This window comes from Leucoraja erinacea, chromosome 14, assembly GCF_028641065.1.
Source record: "Leucoraja erinacea ecotype New England chromosome 14, Leri_hhj_1, whole genome shotgun sequence".
Classification (NCBI taxonomy): domain Eukaryota; kingdom Metazoa; phylum Chordata; class Chondrichthyes; order Rajiformes; family Rajidae; genus Leucoraja; species Leucoraja erinaceus.
The window spans coordinates 41,218,717-41,234,387 of record NC_073390.1 but is presented as its reverse complement, the minus strand read 5'-3'; the positions used below and the strand labels follow the sequence as shown (position 1 = coordinate 41,234,387).

The following is a 15,671-nucleotide window of genomic DNA, read 5'->3' as shown; positions in this document are numbered from 1 at the left end:
CCAAATACAAGGGAGAGGGAAACTGGAGATACTGTACAAACAGGTTCTGGACCTTTAGATGCCTCTGGTCTCCCGCCCCCATTATCGAGTATTGGTTTCTTATATTTGTTTATTCTGCTGACAATGGAAACTTCCGTTCTACTTAATATTTATATGTAAGCCCATTCTTTCACTACATCAAATCTTAGGGATGAAACCTGTCTGAATAAAAGGCCCTGACCTGAAACGTCACCCATCCCTTTTCTCCAGTGGTGCTGCCTGACCCACTGAGTCACTTTGTGTCTATCTTTGAATATGTTGGCTACCATGTAGAGAGGATAGAAATGGGATGAGTGTCGGATTGGTGGTTGATGGTCGGCCTGGGCAAGGTGGGCCGAAGGGCCTGCTTCCATGCTGTATCGGCCATGGTCACATTGAATGGCCCGAAGGGCCGAATGACTCGATGGGCCGAATGGCCTACTCCTGCACCTATTGTCTATTTTTTCACCGCAACTGGATAGCACGCAACAAAAGCTTTTCACTGTACCTCGGTACAAGTGACAATAAACCAAACTGATCTCCATTGTCATCAGCTTGAGTCACCTTAGTTATTGTGTTCGGAGAAGATGCAGCATTTATCATCTTCAAAACACTCCATGAAGGTCACTGGACAAGCAAATCCATTTATTTTTTAAAAAAGTGGCACGGTGGCGCAGCATAGAGTTGCTGCCTTACAGCGAATGCAGTATCGGAGACCTGGGTTCAATCCCGACTACGGGTGCTGCCTGTACGGAGTTTGCACGTTCTCCCCTCACATGCGTGGGTTTTCTTCGAGATCTTCGGTTTCCTCCCACACTCCAAAGACGTGCAGGTTTGTAGGTTAATTGGCTTTGGCATAAATGTAAAAATTGTCCCTGGTGGGTGTAGGATAGTGTTAGTGTGCGGGGATCGCTGGTCGGCGCGGACCCGGTGGGCCGAAAGGATCTGTTTCCGCGCTGTATCTCTAAAACTAAATCTAACCTTAAAAACTCATCAAATAAAATGAAAGTTTGTTGATATCTGGGCCACGTTCTGTTTTTAAATGATGAACCGTCCCAGAACATCTGAGACCCTGATTTTCTGTGTCCAGAAGAACGTAGGAACAACCTCAGACGCTGTTTTGACAGCCACGCTAGTGCCTGCACCGCACTGATAACGAATAGATAGAAGGCAGTGGAGATAGTGACGCTCGGTATCCAATGGCAGGTAGATACTGTTAAAGGCCACTTTTGATCCCATTGGTGGGAAACTTTGTAGAAAATCCTTTTTTCAGAAAAAGATAACACACTGTCTGAAACTGAAGATAAAAAAAAACAAATTTTCTCCTTTTATTCAACTATGAGGTCGCTTTACGAGTGAGTTTTTTTCATACCTATTTTGCTTTCCTGTCATCTTGGTCTATTCCTCCCTTCTTTGTTCACGTCAAGTCAAGTCAACTTTATTTGCCACAGACACATACAAGATGTACAGTGAAATGAAAGTGACAATACTTGTGGGATTGTGCAGAACAACAGAACAACAGAACAGAATCAGTATTTACATTAAAAAAAAGAAGACGCAGCAGTATTTACTCCTTGTGTAAGAAGGAACCGCAGATGCTGGAAGATCGAAGGTAGACAAAAATGCTGGAGAAACTCAGCGGGTGAGGCAGCATCTATGGAGCGAAGGAAATAGGCGACGTTTCGGGTCGAAACCCTTCTTTAGTCTGAAAGGGGTCTAGACCCGAAACGTCGCATATCTATGCCCTGGTGAGATCAGAGTTTACAGTCCTAATGGCCTGTGCGACGAAACTTCTTGCTATTGAGGGAGTGCAGCGTAGGTTTACCAGGTTAATTCCCAGGATGGTGGGACTGTCATATGCTGAGAGAATGGAGCGGCTGGGCTTGTACACTCTGGAGTTTAGACTCCTGCACCTATTTTCTATGTCTCTATGTCTATGTTTCACCCAACCTGCCCAAGTCACCTTGCATTCTCATTAGCATCTTGTTTCCATGCAGGAGTGCCGTCGGCAGTGCGGAGCGTCATCTCCAGTGTGAACGAGACGTCGTTGAGCCTGGAGTGGAGCGAGCCGCGGGACACGGGGGGCCGGGACGACCTGCTCTACAACATCATCTGCAAGAAGTGCAGCGCGGAGGGCAGGCAGTGCTCGCGGTGCGACGACAACGTGGAGTTTGTCCCGCGGCAGCTGGGCCTGACCGAGCGGCGGGTGTTCATCAGCAACCTGCTGGCCCACACCCGCTACACCTTCGAGATCCAGGCGGTCAATGGGGTCTCCAGCAAGAACTCCCTCCTCCCGCACTTCACAGCCGTCAACATCACGACCAACCAGGCCGGTGAGTGGAGCCATGTCCCGGTTTAGTCCCGTCATGAGGGCAGAAGGAATAGGTGCAGGAAAGAACTGGTTTAAATCAAAGGTGAACACAAAATGCTGGAGTAACTCAGCGGGTCAGGCAGCATCTGTGGAGAACATGAATAGGTGACGTTTCACAGAATGCTGGAGTAACTCAGTGGGTCAGGCAGCATCTATGGAGAACATGGATAGGTGACGTTTCACAGAGTGCTGGAGTAACTCAGCGGGTCAGGCAGCATCTGTGGAGAACATGGATAGATGATGAAGGATGAAGGAAGCAATGGGTGACGTTTCAGGTCAATAGACAATAGACAATCGGTGCAGGAGTAGGCCATTTGGCCCTTCGAGCCAGCACTGCCATTCACTGTGATCATGGCTGATCATCCACAATCAGTACCACATTCCTGCCTTCTCCCCATATCCCCTGATTCCGCTATCTTCAAGGGCCCTATCTAGCTCTTTCTTGAATGTGTCCAGAGAACCGGCCTCCACCACAGAGAAGGCAGAGAATTCCACAAACTCACAACTCTCTGTGTGAAAAAGTGTTTCCTCATCTCCGTTCTAAATGGCTTACCCTTATTCTTAAACTGTGGCCCCTGGTTCTGGACTCCCCCAACATCGGGAACATGTTTCCTGCCTCTAGCGTGTCAGTCAATGATGCTGACAGTCGCCCAAAAAATTCGCCAAGTGGGACAGGCCCTTTAGAGGCAGAGTACATATCAGTAAAGTCTCAATGAAGAAACATAATGGGACGTGTGTTATTTGTTGTGTCTGTCACCACAGAAATGGTATGTGTAGCAATACAACACTGCCTGTGATTCTTAAACTCTGCATCAGGTTATTCAAAGTTCATCAGGTCGTAAGTTCTAGGAGCAGAATGACGCCCTTCGGCCCATCGAGTGTACTCCACCATTCAATCACGGCTGATCTATCCCTCCCTCTCAACCCCATTCTCCTGCCTTCTCCCCATATCCCCCTGACACCCGCACTAAGCAAGAATCTGTCAATCTGTGCCTTAGAAACACCCACTGACTTGGCCTCCACTGCCTTCTGCGGCAATGAATTCCACAGGCTCACCACCCTTGAGGTGAGAGGATTCAATTGAACGCGTTCATCTTCAGCGTGAGGGGCTTGGCTGGCTTTCATGCTGAGCCCCCCGTTTGTATTGGAACATCTCGTCCAGTGATCGGGGATTTTATCTTCATTCATGAGGTGCTGTTTAATATTAACAAAACGCTGGAGTAACTCAGCGGGACACGCAGCATCTCTGGAGAGAAGGAATGGGTGACGTTTCGGGTCGAGACCCTTCTTCAGTCTGAGTTTCATTGTCGGCAACTTGTTCTCACCGAGCCCACAGTTAACAATGACCTGTTTCCTTTACAATAGCTACTACTTTTTTGCATGTCTTTCTTTCATTTGTTCCATATCTCTCGAGATCACCGTCTATATCTTTTGTTTCCCTTTCCCCTGACTCTCAGTCTGAAGAAGGGCCCCGACCAGAAACGTCACCCATTCCTTCTCTCCAGAGATGCTGCCTGTCCCACTTACGCGACCTTTACAGGTGACTGCTGGCACCCGCGACATGTCACCAGGGGTCGCCTGTATGGTCGTCAGAGGTCTCCAAAGAGTCGTAGTGTCTTTCTGGTCGCCGCTGAATTTTCAACATGTTGAAAATTTCGGCAACCTATCACGGGTGCCAGCAGTCAGTCGCCTGTATAGATCGCGTAAGTGGGACAGGCCCTTTACTCCAGCATTTTGTGTTTTTTTCTTTGATTTAATCTAGCGTCTGCAGTTCCTTCCAATGCAATGATAGGGTGTTTGGGGACTTGTTAAAGTCACAGCCTCCAGCAGCTGGTGAAATGGCACTGTGTTTTTTGTCATTCAGGTACAGTCTGCGAGAGTCCAGGTGCTGGCTGGTGCGGCTGTAATTATTCCCTGAGAGATGCCTGTGTTCCCCGCAACACCGCATCGGGAATCGCAGCTCCAGGCAGTCCCTGTGTAATTTGTGCTCTGATTGTTGGTAATTGATGGTATTAGCTTCCATTGTTGTGTGGCTGGCTCAGAATAACTGGGCAGCAGGAGGTGTAAATGGAGGTAATCTCTCAGTCTGATTGTACAGGGCCCTAGTGAGACCACACCTGCAGTATTGTGTGCAGTTTTTGGTCTCCAAATTTGAGGAAGGACATTCTTGCTATTGAGGGAGCGCAGCGTAGGTTCACCAGGTTAATTCCCGGGATGGTGGAACTGTCATATGCTGAGAGAATGGAGCAGCTGGGCTTGTACACTCTGGAGTTTAGAAGGATGAGAGGGGATCTTATTGAAACATATCATATTATTAAGGGTTTGGACACGCTAGAGGCAGGAGACATGTTCCCGATGTTGGGGGAGTCCAGAACCGGGGGCCAAAGTTTAAGAATAAGGGGTAAGCCATTTAGGACAGATGAAAAACATTTTCACACAGAGGGTTGTGAATCTGTGGAATTCTCTGCCTCAGGCCAATTCTCTGGATGTTTCAAGAGAGAGTTAGATAGAGCTCTTAAAGATAGCGGAGTCAATAAACAATAGACAAGGGTGCAGGATTAGGCCATTCGATTCAATGTGATCATGGCTGATCATCCCCATTCAGTACCCCGTTCCTGCCTTCTCCCCATATTCCCTGACTCCGCTATCTTTAAGAGCCCGATCTAGTTCTCCTTTGAAAGTATCCAGAGAACAGGCCTCCACCGCCCTCTGAGGTAGAGAATTCCACAGACTCACAACTCTCTGTGTGAAAAAGTGTTTCCCCGTCTCCGTTCTAAATGGCTTTCTCCTTATTCTTAAACTGTGGCCCCTGGTTCTGGACTCCCCCAACATCGGGAACATGTTTCCTGCCTCTAGCGTGTCCAAACCTTTAACAATCTTATATGTTTCAATGAGATACCCTCTCATCCATCTAAACTCCAGAGTGTACAAGCCCAGCTGCTCCATTCTCTCAGCATATGACAGTCATATGAAGTACAATAGTGCTATGGGTAGGACACTGGACTAGAATCTATTCCCTTCACATTCGGGGCAATGTACAACAGGCAAAGCATATCAAGAATGCCAAATACGCTCATCATATGTTAACCTGCTCATTCTTGTAAACCTCCTGGACCCTCTCCAGAGCCAGCACATCCTTCCCTCAGATAAGGTGCCCAAATTTGTTCACAATCCTCCAAATGTAGGCCTGACCAGCGCCTTATAGAGCCTCAGCATTACATCTATTGGGGCAAGATGTGGCAACCTGGTCAGTATGGATGAGTTGGGTTGAAGGGCCTGTTTCCGTGCTGGATGGCTCTGTGACCCGATGACTCTGGGTGTATGTGTGTGTTATAAGCAGAATCTGTGTTGAGTGTGAGAAGGAGAGATGGTGATTAACTGTACTCACGAGGCTGAACATACCTCAAGACAGACACCATCATTTTCTCCACTCTCCCATGAAAGTATGCAGCTGGTCCGGACACACTTTCAAATGAATGTCTCTCCTTGTGATGGGACAAATGTAGTCCGTCGTGGAATCGTGGCTTCAAACAAAGAACAGGAGCCGCACTTTTTTAGTGCCAGGCGTAGATTAGGCAGAGATTTCATCGAGGTTCTTAAATTCATTAAATATTTAAACAGCAGAAAACTAATGGAGGAGGCTCGATGGTCGTAGTCGGGATGGAACCCGGGTCTCCGGCGCTGCAAGCGCTGTAAGGCAGCGACTCTACCGCTGCGGCTCCGATCTTCTGTTTCCTCCCACACTCCAGAGTCAAAGTCAACATCAATTTTAGTCGCCACATGCACCCGAAGGTGCAGTGAAATGAATTTGCGAGCAGCGATACACTTAAAAAGAACACACAATACCCAATAGGATTTAACGCAAACATTACAAGTTCGATTCGATTCCATATCCCAAAAAGTAAACTCCTGTCATCGGCCCGAACATTGTTGGGATTGGAAAAGTGGGCAACGTTTAACGCTGTTTTTTTCTTCCTCGCAGCTCCGTCTCCGGTTCTGATGGTGCATCAGCTGAGTGCCACATCCGACAGCCTGACCCTGTCCTGGCTGGCTCCGGACAAACCCAACGGCATCATCCTGGATTACGAGCTGAAATACCGCGAGAAGGTACAGTTGTTCTGTGGATGATCGTGCCGCTGCGCGCGCGCTCTGTAGCGGAGGTGGACAAAAATGCTGCAGAAACTCAGCGGGTGAGGCAGCATCTGCGAAGCGAAGGAATAGGCGACGTTTCGGGTCGAGATCCTTCTTCAGTCTGCAACAACGTCACTTTGGTTCGTCCCATCGCAGACTGCTGAAGGATTGTCCTCCCTAGAGTTCTTCTAAATCCCTGCAGCACAGTCGAGCTGACTGCCGAGGAGATTTTATAAAACAGATGGTAGAAATGTTCAAATGGTACAGAAGTCAATTTAAATAGAGGGGGCGCAGCGGTAGAGTTCAATCCCGACTACGGGTGCTGTCTGCACGGAGTTTGTACGTTCTCCCTGTGACCTGCGTGGGTTTCTCCGAGATCACCGGTTCGGATACTGAGTTGGATGATCAGCCATGATGATATTGAATGGTGGTGCAGGCTCGAAGGGCCGAATGGCCTATTCCTGCACCTATTTTCTATGTTTCTATGCCTATGTTTCCTCCCACACTCCAAAGACGTGCAGGTTTGCAGGTTAATTGGCTTGGTGTAATTGTAAATTGTCCCGAGTGTGTGTAGGATAGTGTTGGTGTGCGGGGATCGCTGGTCAGCACGGACTCGGTGGGCCGAAGGGCCTGTTTCCGCGCTGTATCTCCAAACTAAACTAGGAAAGGCTCGGCAGATGACTAAAGTTATATTCTGCCGAAAAAGAGAATTTGATCCTGACTACGGGTGCTTCCTGTACGGAGTTTTTCTACTTTCTCTTCGTTAAGTGAGAATAATCCTCAAGACATTTGGCATCATTTTGCCTAACTCCATAAGACATTTTAAGGGGTCCGAGGATGAAGGGACACGTCATTGCAATAGTGAAAGGCCTGGATAGAATGGATGTGGAGAGGATGTTACTACTAGTGGGAGAGTCTTGGACCAGAGGTCACACTCAGAATTAAAGGACATTCCTTTAGGAAGGAGATGAGGAGGAATTTCTTTAGTCAGAGAACGGTGAATCTGTGGAATTCTTTGCCACAGAAGACTGTGGAGGCCAAGTCGGTGGATATTTTTAAGGCAGAGATAGATATACAATAGACAATAGGTGCAGGAGTAGGCCCTTCGGCCCTGCGAGCAAGCACCACCATTCAATGTGATCATGGGTGATCACCCCCAATCAGTACCCCGTTCCTGCCTTCTCCCCATATCCCCTGACTCCGCTATCTTTAAGAGCCCTATCTAGCTCTCTCTTGAAAGCATCCAGAGAACCGGCCTCCGCCACCCTCTGAGGCCAAGTCAATGGATATTTTTAAGGCAGAGAAGGACAGGTTCTTGATTAGTACGGGCGTCAGGGGTTATGGGGAGAAGGCAGGAGAATGGGGTTAGGGGGGAGAGACAGATCAACCATGATTGAATGGCGGGGTAGACATGATGGGCCGAATGGCCTAATTCTGCTCCTACCACATGTGAACATGGGTCATTTACATTCCTCAGTGCTGTTCATTGGTTTGGTTCCAGGACCAAGATGAGTCCACAGCCTCGACAATAACCAGTCAGAAAAACACCATCCGTATAGACGGGCTGAAGCCGACTGCGTTTTATGGAGTGCAGGTGCGGGCCAGGACCGTGGCTGGATATGGGAAGTACAGCGAGACGACAGATTTCCAGACCTTAATGGAAAGTATGTGCACTTTATTCACAGCTCGGCAAGCAATACTCGCCAATAGTATTTCCAGATGTGTCTCATGAAATTAGTTGCGATAAATCATTTTGCATTGTTTCACTTTTCACTCCCCCCCCATCTCTTCATCTGATGCCCTTTTGTCTCCAGCCTTTGATGCATACTCCACCCCTAATCAACACATTCCCTCACCTAGTCATAGAGTGATACAGGCCCTTCGGCCCAACTTGCCCATACCGGCCAACATGTCCCAGCTGCACTAATCCCACCCGCCCGTGGTTGGACCTTATCCCTCCAAACCTGTCCTAACCATGTACTTGTCTAACTGTTTCTTAAATGTTTGGATAGGCACTAGACAATAAGTGCAGGAGTAGGCCATTTGGCCCTTCGAGCCCAGCACTGCCATTCAATGTGATCATGGCTGATCATCCACAATCAGTACCCTGTTCCTGCCTTCTCCCTATATCCCCTAACTCCGCTATCTTTAAAAGCCCGATCTAGCTCTCTCTTGAAAGCATCCAGAGAACTGGCCCCCACCGCCCTCTGAGGCAGAGAATTCCACAGACCCACAACTCTCTGTGTGAAAAAGTGTTTCCGCTACTCCGTTCTAAATGGCTTACCCCTTATTCTTAAACTGTGGTCCCTGGTTCTGGACTCCCCCAACATCGGGAACACGTTTTCTGCCTCTAGCGTGTCCAAACCCTTAATAATTTAAATGTTTCAATTCATCCTTCTAAATTCCAGAGTTTCAGCATGGAGCTCAGCATCGATAGTCCTTGCCTGAATTATCTCGTGTGGAAGCTAGTTCCATGCACCCACCGCCCTCTATCCTGTATCCACCTATCACTCACCAAACTGTGTCCAGCCGCCGATCAAGATTGATCAAGTTACAAAGTGCTGGAGGAATTCAGCGGGTCAGGCAGCATCTGTGGAGGGAAATGGACAGGCGACGTTTCGGGTCGGGACCTTTCTTCAGACTGAATTATGACAAATTGGTCTGAAGAAATGTGCCGACCCTAAATTTTCGCCTGGCCATTCCCTCTCCAGATGCTGCCTGACCCGCTGAGTTCCTCCCAGCATTTTGTGTGGGTGTTTTTTTTTGTAAACCGGCATCTGCAGTTCCTTATACCTCTGCTATAAATTGTTAATGTTATTAAAAGTACATTGGCAGTGTTGCAAAATTAAGGGTAGACAAAAATGCTGGAGAAACTCAGCGGGTGAGGCAGATGTTTCTTTTGTCTACCTTCGATTTTTCCAGCATCTGCAGTTCCTTGCAAAATTAAGAATAATCTGTAAGTCTGTTATTTTTAGACATTTATTATTGTTCACTGGTGATGTTTTATTAACGTTGGGAGTCAGAGAATGAATGAACACTTTATTGTCCTCATGTGACAAGTCACAGTGAAATTCTTTGCTTGACAATAGACAATAGGGTAGGAGTAGGCCATTCGGCCCTTTGAGCCAGCACCGCCATTCAATGTGATCATGGCTGATCATCCACAGTCAGTACCCTGTTCCTGCCTTCTTCCCATATCCCCTGACTCGGCTATCTTTAAGAGCCCGATCTTGCTCTCTGAAAGCATCCAGAGAATTGGCCTCCACTGCCTTCTGAGGCAGAGAATTCCACAGTTTTTCTTCATCTCCATTCAAAAAGGCTTACCCCTTATTCTTAAATTATGGCCCCTGGTTCTGGACTCCCCCAACATCGGGAACATGGTTCCTGCCTCTAGCGTGCCCAATCCCATAGTAATCTCATATGTTTCAATAAGATACCCTCTCATCCTTCTAAATTCCAGAGTGTACAAGCTCAGTCGCTCCATTCTCTAAGCATATGACAGTCCCGCCATCCCGGGAATTAACCTGGTGAACATGCTTACCCAATGTATGCAAATAGTCACCACAAAAAGGGTGGCAACAAATTTACAAAGAATCCCGCGTCAGGTCCTTCTTTGTAATGGTGTAGAACGGTTGGAGAGGAAGTGATTAGGGTTAGATGTAATATGTACAAACACACTGCAGGTGCTGGTTTAAACTGAAGATAGGCACAAAATGCTGGAGTAACTCAGCGGGACACTCAGCATCTCTGGAGAGAAGGAATGGGTGATGTTTCGGGTCGAGGCCCTTCTTCAGACTTGTTGGGGATAAGGGAAACGAGAGATATCGATGGGGATGTGGAGAGATAAAGGTCAATAAATGTAAGATATGCAAAAAAGTAACGATGATAAAGGAAGCAGGCCCATTGCAGACTTGTGTGGGGGAGGGATGGAGAGAGAGTGAATGCCGGGGCTACCTGAAGTGAGAGTAATCGATATTCATACCACTGTGCTGTAAGCTGCCCAAGTGAAATATGGTCTATCTTGTAGATATAATACACGGATTGTTCCATATCTCTCTACATCACCGTCTATATCCCTTGTTTCCCTTTCCCCTGACTCTCAGTCTGAAGAAGGGCCTTGACCCGAAATCTCACCCATTCCTTTTTCTCCAGAGATATTGCCTGACCCGCTGCCTCAGGGGGTAGTGGAGGCCGGTTCTCTGGATACTTCAAGAGAGAGCTTTGAAAGGGCTCTTAAAGATAGCGGAGTCGGGGGATATGGGGAGAAGGCAGGAACGGGGTACTGATTGGGGATGATCAGCCATGGTCACAGTGAATGGCGGTGCTGGCTCCAAGGGCCGAATGGCCTCCTCCTGCACCTATTGTCTATTGTTACTCCAGCTTGTTGTGTCTGTCTTCTAGTTAAAGCCTCCGTGTCTCTGTCACCGCCGCTGCGTTTGTGAAGCCGCATTTGTGCCGCGGTGTCAGGCTCGAAATAAAACTCCACCTCCTGCTTCTTCCCGTTTTAGGTGAGAACGTGAAGAGCATCCAAGAACAACTGCCGCTGATCGTGGGTTCGGCCACAGCTGGGCTGGTGTTCATCGTAGCTGTGCTGATTGTTGCTTTTGTTTGTCTCAGGTAACGTTATGTTTTAATTTAAATTTACCCGGTGGGGGGAGAATTGCATTGAAAATTCCAATTGTGTACACTTGAAGCTTTCTCGTAGTAAACGTACATCTTGTTCTTGTTTTGTACAAAGGAGACGTGGAAGCGGTTCAGAGTCAGAGTATACGGAAAAGCTCCAGCAGTATAGCACTGGCCACAGTAAGTACTGTCTTTGAATCTTTCCACGGGCAATGCTGCTTAAATGTGTCATGTACAAATGCACAGTGAAATTCCTTTCACCCCAGAGTGTTCAGTAAGGTTTACATTAGTTTAGTTCAGAGATACAGCGCGGAAACAGGCCCTTCGGCCCACCGAGTCCGTGCCGACCAGCGATCCCCGCACACCAACACTATCCTACACACACTGGGGACAATTTTTACATTTACACCAAAGCCAATTAGCCTACAAACCTGCACGTCTTTGAAGTGCGGGAGGAAACCGAAGATCTCGGAGAAAACCCACGCAGGTCATGGGCAGAACGTACAAACTCCGTACAGACAGCACCCGTAGTCGGGATCGAACCCGGGTCTCCGGCGCTGCAGTCGCTGTAAGGCAGCAACTCTACCGCTGTGCCACCGTGACCGCCCACACAATTCCATTTGATGTACATTGGTGTATTTGGATAGCATGAAAACACAAAATGTAGTTTAGTTTAGAGGTATGGCACGGAAACAGGCCCTTCGGCCCACCGAGCCCATGCCGGCTTTCGATCACCCGTTCACACTAGTTCTACGTTGTCCCACTGTCTCATCCACTCCCTACACACCAGGGGGCAATTTACAGAGGGGCCGATTAACCTACAAACCCGCACGTCTTTGGGATGTGGGAGGGAACCGGAGCACCCGGAGGAAACCCACGCGGTCACGGGGAGAACGTGCAAACTCCACACACACACACAGATAGCACCTGAGGCCTGGGGTCTCTAGCGCTGTGAGGTAACGGCTCTACCCGCTGTGCCACCGTGCTACCCCTGCTTCTCGCCGTATCTCGGTCCACATGACAATAATAAACCGAGACCCAAGACCAAATCAGTGGTGCGTAACGTCAGCGTCTTTGGAAACTGACGATATTTGGCACGTCCCCGATGATTCATAATCCACTACACATGCACCACAGAAACTATACTGTCGGGCTGCATCACAGCTTGGTTTGGGGACAGCTCTGCCCAAGACCGCAATACATGTAGCCCACTAGTCCCACGTCTGACCCATTTCCTTCCAAACCTTCCCGATCAATGTACCTGTCCAAATGATTTTCAAACCTTGTGATAGTACCTGCCTCGGCTACCTCCTCCGGCAACTCGTTCCATTCACCCACCGCCCTTTGTTTGTAAGTCTAGGAGCAGAATTAGGCCATTCAGCCCATCAAGTCTACTCCGCCATTAAATCATAGCTGATCTATCTTTCCCTCACAACCACATTCTCCTGCCTTCTCTCCATAACCATTGACAACCTTACTAAACAGGAATCTATCGATCTCCACCTGAAAAATATCCATTGAATTCCACGGATTCACTACCTTCTGACTGAAGAAATTCCTCCTCGTGTTTAGTGTAGTTTAGTTTAGTTTAGATCTACAAACAGGTTGTATGTTAAGCCTACACACAGGCCCTTCTGCTCACTGGGTCTGCGCCGATCAGCGGCCCCCGCATACTAACACTATCCTACACACACGAGGTGTAATTTATAATTTTACTGAGCCAATTAACCTACAAACCTGCACGTCTTTGGAGTGTGGGAGGAAACCGGAGATCTCGGAGAAACCCACACGGGTCACGGGGAGAACGTGCGAACTCCATACAGACAAGCATGGGTCTCTGGCGCTGTGAGGCCGCAACTCTACCGCTAAAAAGAAAGTTACCCCACGGGTTCCTATTAAATCTCCCCCCCACCACCTTAAACCTGTGTCGTGTGGTTTTTGATGAGTGACGTACATTTACCACCTTGCCTGACAGTCACACCAGGGATGAAGGTCTACATCGACCCGTTCACCTACGAAGATCCGAACGAAGCGGTCAGAGAGTTTGCGAAGGAGATTGACGTGTCGTGCGTGAAGATCGAAGAAGTGATCGGAGCAGGTAGACTAAAAGGCATTGACATTCCCTCACACTGAAATATACAAACATCCACCAACCTGAGCTGAGTGCTCAATGGGAAATCTAATCTCTGCCGTTTGTTGTCGTTGCGCAGGTGAATTTGGGGAAGTGTGCCGGGGTCGCCTGAAGCTGCCGGGACGGAGGGAGATATTTGTGGCTATAAAGACCCTCAAGGCCGGGTATACTGAACGCCAACGAAGGGACTTCTTAAGCGAAGCCAGCATCATGGGACAGTTTGATCACCCCAACATCATCCACTTGGAAGGGGTGGTGACCAAGAGCCGGCCAGTCATGATTGTCACAGAGTTCATGGAGAACGGCGCCTTGGATTCATTCCTCAGGGTGAGTGGAAGATCAGAGAGGCCTGTTGAACGTGGACACGAAGGGCTGGGGTAACTCGGCGGCTCTGGCAGAGCCCGCGGAAAACGTGGAGATAGGTTTAACTCAGCGGGACCAGCAGCATCTCTGGAGAGAGAAGGAATGGGCGACGTTTTGGGTCAGGTCCCTTCTCAAGTCCGAAGAAGGGTCTCGACCTGAAACGTCACCTGAAACCTAACCTGAAACTGAGAGTGTCACAAAAGGGTGGCCCACCACATAGAGGGTGGTGTATGGAACAAGCTGCCAGAGGAGGTAACTGAGGCATGAACTATCCATCCTTTGAGAAACAGTTAAGACAGGTACATGAAGAGGGCAGGTTCATTCCTTCTATCCAGAGATGCTGCCTGACGCACTGCAGCGTTTTGTGTCTATCTTCGGTGTAAACCAGTGTAATTCGGTGTAATTCCTTCCTACGTAGAGATGGGTTTAGCTTATAAAGAGACTGAGGGTGAGACTGTGTGGAAACAGGCCCTTCGGCTCAGACTTGCCCAGACCAGCCAACATGTCCCAGCTACACTAGTTCCACCTGCCCACGTTTGGTCCATGTACCTGGATCTTATTGAAACATATAACATTATTAAGGGTTTGGACACGCTAGAGGCAGGAAACATGTTCCCGATGTTGGGGGAGTCCAGAACCAGGGGCCACAGTTTAAGAATGAGGAGTAACCCATTTAGAACGGAGATGAGGAAAAGCTTTTTTACCCTGAGAGTTGTGAGACTGTGGAATTCTCTGCCTCAGAGGGCGGTGGAGGCCGGTTCTCTGGATACTTTCAAGAGAGAGCGAGATAGGGCTCTTAAAGATAGCGGAGTCAGGGGATATGGGGGGAAGGCAGGAACGGGGTACTGATTGTGGATGATCTGCCATGATCACAGTGAATGGCGGTGCTGGCTCAAAGGGCCGAATGGCCTACTCCTGCACCTATTGCCTATTGTCTATGGTCTAAACCTGCCCTCTTCATGTACCTGTCTTAACTGTTTCTCAAAGGATGGATAGTTCATGCCTCAGTTACCTCCTCTGGCAGCTTGTCCCATACACCACCCTCTATGTGGTGGGCCATTCTTTTGTGACACTCTCAGTTTCAGGTTAGGTTTCAGGTTGAGATCCTTCCTCACACTGATGCTAGGAGGAGGGGAGTGAAAACTAGAGGAGGGGGTGAGGGCGGGATGTGAGGAGGATTCCCGACCCGAAACGTCACCTACCTTGCTGTGGAAACACAGAACAGCAGATAGTGGTTCATCAAGGAAAGACATAAAGTGCTGGAGAAACTCAGCGGGGCATTCTGCATCTCTGGAGAACAGGGATAGATGACATTTCAGGTCAGGACCTTCCCTCAGATTTGAGTTAAGATCCTTCATCACCTATCCATGTCCTCCACAGATGCTGCCTGGCCCGCTGAGTTACTCCAGCACTCTGTGAAACGTCACCTATCCATGTCCTCCACAGATGCTGCCTGGCCCGCTGAGTTACTCCAGCACTCTGTGAAACGTCACCTATCCATGACCCTCCTTGGTAAACCAGCATCTGCAGTTTGGTGTTTTTAACAAATAGCTTCTTTCTGAGCAGGCTAAACATGATGTGGCCGCAGCTAATATTTGTGGAATTGCACATGTTTGCCAAACTGATGTGGAATGTCCTGTTGGAGTCTCTGACGTGAGATGTTTCTTTGTGCGGCTCTGAGCAGGTGTGCGCTGTGTGGTCAACTGCCGCGAGACGTTTCATGTTTGTTCCCCGTCAAGGTCATCTCAGGAACGTTCCTGGAAACCTGAGATCCTCCTCTGCTGCTTGCAGGGAAACACAATATCTTTTAGTTGAAGGTAGACAAAAATGCTGGAGAAACTCAGCGGGTGAGGCAGCATCTACGGAGCGAAGGAATAGGTGATGTTTCGGGTCGAGACCCTTCTTCAGACTGATGTGGGAATGGGGGTGGGGGGGGGGGGAGAAGAAAGGAAGAGGCGGAGACAGTGGGCTGTGGGAGAGCTGGGAAGGGGAGGGGAAGGAAGGAGTAAGCAAGGACTACCTGAAATTGGAGAA

General features: G+C 48.7%; 1 protein-coding gene across 1 annotated transcript in view; it reads left to right on the top strand.

Moving 5' to 3' along the window:
• LOC129703628 (ephrin type-B receptor 3-like) overlaps positions 1–15,671 on the top strand; it is a 109,353-nt gene that overhangs the window by 76,114 nt on the left and 17,568 nt on the right. Inside the window, 7 exon segments of the mRNA XM_055646237.1 lie at positions 2,016–2,351; positions 6,372–6,496; positions 8,022–8,184; positions 11,029–11,137; positions 11,259–11,323; positions 13,119–13,241; positions 13,354–13,601. Coding sequence (XP_055502212.1) covers positions 2,016–2,351; positions 6,372–6,496; positions 8,022–8,184; positions 11,029–11,137; positions 11,259–11,323; positions 13,119–13,241; positions 13,354–13,601 — 1,169 coding nt within the window.